The sequence below is a fragment of the Anthonomus grandis genome, chromosome 1 (genome assembly GCF_022605725.1).
Source record: "Anthonomus grandis grandis chromosome 1, icAntGran1.3, whole genome shotgun sequence".
In the NCBI taxonomy this organism is placed as follows: domain Eukaryota; kingdom Metazoa; phylum Arthropoda; class Insecta; order Coleoptera; family Curculionidae; genus Anthonomus; species Anthonomus grandis.
This window is the reverse complement of record NC_065546.1, coordinates 46,116,116-46,121,482: the sequence shown is the minus strand read 5'-3', so window position 1 is coordinate 46,121,482 and position 5,367 is coordinate 46,116,116. Positions and strand designations below refer to the sequence as shown.

General features: G+C 30.9%; 1 protein-coding gene across 1 annotated transcript; it reads left to right on the top strand.

Annotated features, from left to right (window-relative positions):
- Window positions 1-982: 982 nt before the first annotated feature.
- Window positions 983-2,258, top strand: LOC126740538 (acetylcholinesterase-like). Its single transcript, XM_050446615.1, has one exon. It carries the CDS (start codon window positions 1,095-1,097, stop codon window positions 2,256-2,258), a length of 1,164 nt encoding a protein of 387 aa, XP_050302572.1. The 5' UTR covers window positions 983-1,094.
- Window positions 2,259-5,367: the final 3,109 nt, after the last annotated feature.

The window sequence follows — 5,367 nt, the reverse complement described above, 5'->3', positions numbered from 1 at the left end:
TGTAAGGACACGCTGTACATCTATCTATAGTTATTATGTAATTTCAATAAAGAAATTAAATAGGTTAGTTTTTGATATAGCAATACTGTCACTTAAAGGTAGTCGGTATCCGGTATATATTATATGATGTGATATAAAATAAGCGAGGTAAAACTGATACTAGTTTAATACAACAAAATTATGCAAAATGTTAAAAATATAAAAATAAATGTTGAAAATAAAAAAAAATTCTTCTTATTTAATAGGTACCTTTACTCTAATGAACTGCGTTAAAAAACACATAAATGGTTCATAAATAGTCATATTACTTATATTTAAAGCATACTCTATTATAATTAAACGTTTATTCTGTAAATATTTTTTGACGACGTGACTGGAAGTGATTCCTTGTGTCGGTGCCATAAGCAATGGGACCGGGTGGCGTTGCCATGTCATTACCGTTTTCCTCAAAATACATTAGCTTATTACCTACAGTCATTAACAGTTGAATATTAACTTCATTAAAGAGTATCTTATAATAATTTATTCAAAAAAATGTTTGATACTTTATTGAAGAGGAAGAGTAGTATTTTAACTCACAGGAATATTAAAAGGGGTAAGTGTACAGAAGAAAAAAAAATAAATTTTACGGATTTCGGTCAAAATATTTTTCAACAAATATACTTAAAAAGACTATAAAATTCCTTGACGATATTATCTAAAAGTAACTCAAATCAATAAAATCCGTATAATCAACACCTAAAATGGGCCGTAGCATAATTACCATCGAATATATCCTCCTCCCACTTCCTAAACAATAAAGTGCCAAAGAACAATGACACTAAACAATACGAAACAGCCCTCTTCTATACCGGCGCAAGGCTCCTATATCGAAATTCGGTCCCAGAATCGCTCCGTTCAGTCAGAATCAGTTTGTCATCAAAATAACATCTTCACCGTGCCAGGGACGCCGTTAGTTCGATCGACGCCGACGCGCACTGACGCTCTTTTCAAGTTTTCGACTCCTCCATCTAACCCTAAACGAAAAACCGGGAGCAACAGATAAATTCCAGAACCGCGTGCTTGGCGACCAAACATGCTTTTGTGAGTCAGGAATGCGTGAATTAACAATGACGGTGTTCTTTATCGGACTTTTTCTTTTAAGCGGGAACGCGTTCGCTTTTCGGGCTTACTCCTGGTCTTACGAGGATGCCGCTAAGTATTCGAAAGACTATCGGAATGATCCGCTAGTGGTGGAAACCACCTCCGGTTTGATACGTGGATACGAAAAAACCGTCTTGGGGCGCGAGGTTCATTTGTTTACGGGTATACCGTTTGCGAAGCCACCAGTTGATCATTTAAGGTTCAGACGACCGGTACCAATTGATCCGTGGCATGGGATACTTAATGCCACTAAGCTTCCTAACTCTTGCTATCAGGAAAGATATGAGTACTTCCCTGGTTTTGAGGGTGAAGAAATGTGGAACCCAAACACTAACATCTCAGAAGATTGTCTTTACTTGAATATATGGGTTCCACAACGGCTGCGCATAAGGCACCATGACACTAAACACCCCGTTGAAAGAACCAAAGTACCAGTGCTTATTTGGATCTATGGAGGGGGTTACATGAGTGGCACCTCAACCCTTAATATTTACGATGCGAGCATTATTGCTGCCACCAGTGACGTCATTGTTGCTTCCATGCAATACCGCATAGGTTCCTTCGGATTCTTATATCTAAACAGGTTTTTCCCTAAGGGTAGTGAGGAAGTTCCAGGCAATATGGGATTATGGGATCAGGCATTGGCTATACGCTGGATCAAGGATAACGCTGCCGCATTTGGTGGTGATCCTGAACTGATTACAGTGTTTGGAGAATCCGCCGGAGGAGGTTCTGTGAGTATCTTACTGCTAAGCCCCATTACAAAAGGGCTTGTAAAAAGAGGAATACTTCAGTCGGGAACAGTTAATACCCCTTGGAGCTATATGACAGCCGAAACAGCGGAATCAATCGCGAAAGTTCTTATACAAGATTGTGGTTGTAACGTCACAATTTTGGAAACGCGCCCCTACGAAGTTTTGGATTGTATGCGAGCTGCGGACGCCAAAACGATTTCTTTACAGCAGTGGAATTCTTATTCGGGGATTTTGGGATTTCCGTCGATGCCCACCATAGAGGGCGTTTTTTTACCGAAGCATCCATTAGATATGGTGTCGGATGGGGATTATGAGGATATGGAAATTTTGTTAGGGAGCAATCAGGATGAAGGTGAGTGAGAAAAGTTTATTTTTGCCTAGTTGGTATTAAATGCATAACTTAATTGCATTATGTTATCAGTTTCTTTTGAAATTTGCATTAAAGATAATGAAGTATCTATAAAAATTCTCATTTTCTGGAATTTTTTTTTTGGTATTTTTCTATGGGTAGCAGTAACTATGATAACATTTAAAATTTTTCTTACATTTACGTGATTTAATTGGTATATATAAAGAAATTGATATATAGTATATATCAATTTCTTAGATATCACTACCACTTTAATTTTACTTTGTTTTAAAAGTATAATTCAATTGGATTCGATACAGAATTATTTGGTTTTCCTTTTAATTTTAAAACTTCTTAACTATTCTTATTCTGTTTAAATAGTTTATTTTCATTTTTTTTAAACAAAGTTTTTGCAAATATGAATGAACATAATTTTAATTAATTAAGCACAGTTTTAATAAAACTCTACCTTATGATCAATCAAATTTCGGTATCTAATAGGTTTGCATATAAGTAATCAATGACAGTTTTAGGATAAAAATGCGTGTAACTAGAAACAATATTGGTCAAATGGCTTTTTAATCTGTTTGGTTAATTTGATTATCATTTTCGATATCAGACAAAAAAGTTTTTTAATCATAGATAATTATATTAAATTCTAAGTATAATTTATTATGTAAATAATTACTTTGTGGTTTCAAATTTAAGCCATTTTAAAGCCAATCGAATTGTGATATAAACGAGGGAATAAGTCTAGCGGCGCTAAGCGATCGATATATTGTCAAGACATTTCTCAATTTTACTCCGTCAAAGTTAAAATTTACTTAATTAAAAACTTCTGAGGTCCAGAAAATTGTTCGTAGTTTCATATGTTTAGCTGCTTTTCAGATTTTAAATCTTAAAAAAAAAATTAAAAGTAGCAGGTGACTTTAGTCCTAAGGGTGATATTAAATAATGTGTACCAAAACCTCAATTGACTTTCATATTTTAAGAATTGCCAGAAAATTCAATCAGTCCTTTGGCAAACTTTAAAGCATAATTTAAGTGGATTCCACTCTCAAGTTCGTAAGTTTCTGTTTAGACGTTCTTTAAACCATTAATACTGTTTAAATAATTTATTTTAATTTTTTTTGCACTAAGGGTGAACATTAAAATTGGTAAAAATAGATTTATAAATGCAATTTTTCGCAAGAATAGTTAAAACACAATAATTAACCACGATTTTAATGAAACTCGACCTGTGTAAATACTGCTAATTAATCATATTTAAGTATTTAATAGGCTTGCATACAAATAATCAATATCAGTTTTAGCCCGTTACCCAACAAAGCGAAAGAGGATAAAAATGTGTGTAACTAGAAATAATAATAGTCAAATGGCTTTTTAATATTTCAGATTAGTTTGGTTAATATTTTTAATATGGGACTAAAAAAGTTGAATAATTTAACCAGCTAATCATAAGCAAATATTTTGAAATATTATAGAATTTGGTAAATATTCGCTACTTGGTAATCATTACGTATGATTTCGTATACAAACGATTAATTACGGTTTAATCTGTCAGGTTAATTTGGTTATCATTTCTAATATAAGATAAACAATTTAATTTGATTTTTTAATCATAGATAAATATATCAAAATACTTTACATTTTTTAAAATATTTTGTATAGTAGACTGATGTAATTAATAGGTTTAATTTAATATGTAAACGATTACTTTGCGATCTGCCAACTTACGAATTTAATCCAGTTTACAGGAACTGATTTGCGATAAATGAGCCAATAATTCACTTAAAAGTTCACCTACGTGAAGTGTTGCTGTTGTTTTAAGTGAATGATCTATATATTTGTATATTCTACTGGGTCAAGGTTAAAAATAATATTTTTGGCTGCTGTTTAGATTTTAAATTAAAAAAAAATAGTTACTGTGTACAGTTAATTTAAACATATCTTATGCTTTTACTCGTAGGGATGACATTAACTAAGTAATAAAGTCTTGATTGGTTTTAATATTTTTAAAATTTTTGGCATACTTTAATGCATAATATAATTGGATATTAATCCCAATTTCTAAAGTTGCTATTTAGTTTAAAACTTCTTAACGAAAGCTATTATGTATAAATAATTTATTTAAACTTTGCACCAAGGGTAAATATTAAAATTGCTAAAAATACATTCATAAATGCATTGTTTTGCAAGATTGGTTGAAACAATAATTAACTACGGTTTTAATGAAACTCGTCATATGTAAATACTGTTGATTATTCATATTTAGGTATTTAATAGGTTAGCATATAAATATTCAATGTCAGTTTTAACCGATTACTCAACAACAATTAATAGGAGAAAAATGTGTGTAACTGAATATAGTAATGGTCAAATATTTTTTTAATGTTTCAGGTTAAAATAGGTAATTATTTTTAATATAGGATGGGAAAAGTCTAACAATTAAACCTTTTAATCTATCATTTTACAGAATTGCTATATATAATACTAAAAATTGGTTTTTAATCTGTCAGTTTAAATTGGTTATCATTTCCAGTATGAGACAAACAATTTAATTTAATCTTTTAATTATAGATAAATATATCACAATAATTTACATTCTGAAAAAATGTTTGTATTGTAGACTTATGTAATTATTAAGTTTAATTTAGTATGTAAACGATTAATTTACGGTCTACCAACTTACAAATTTATTCCATTTTACAGGAAGTCAATTTTGATATAAATGATTAAATTACTTTTTAATGTCAGATTAATTTGATTATTATTTTTTAATATGAGACTAACAAAGGCGAATAATTTAACTTATTAATCATAGGCAAATATTTTAAAATATTATAGAATTTAGAAAATATTTTCTACCTAGTCATTATTACATATGATTTAGTATACAAACGATTAACTTGCGGTCTCTCCCCTTCATTTGAATCATGTTAGGGAATTGCTATATAATTGGATCAATAATCTACCCCTAAAAGCCAGATGCACAAAGTGAAATTCGGTGTAATAATAAACGAAAAGTCTACGTAAGTGTCCATTTTACTAAATTTCAATTTCAACTTTTTGATCAAAGTTGAAATTCAGGAAATCCCTCCCAGATCCAGGAAATTCCAT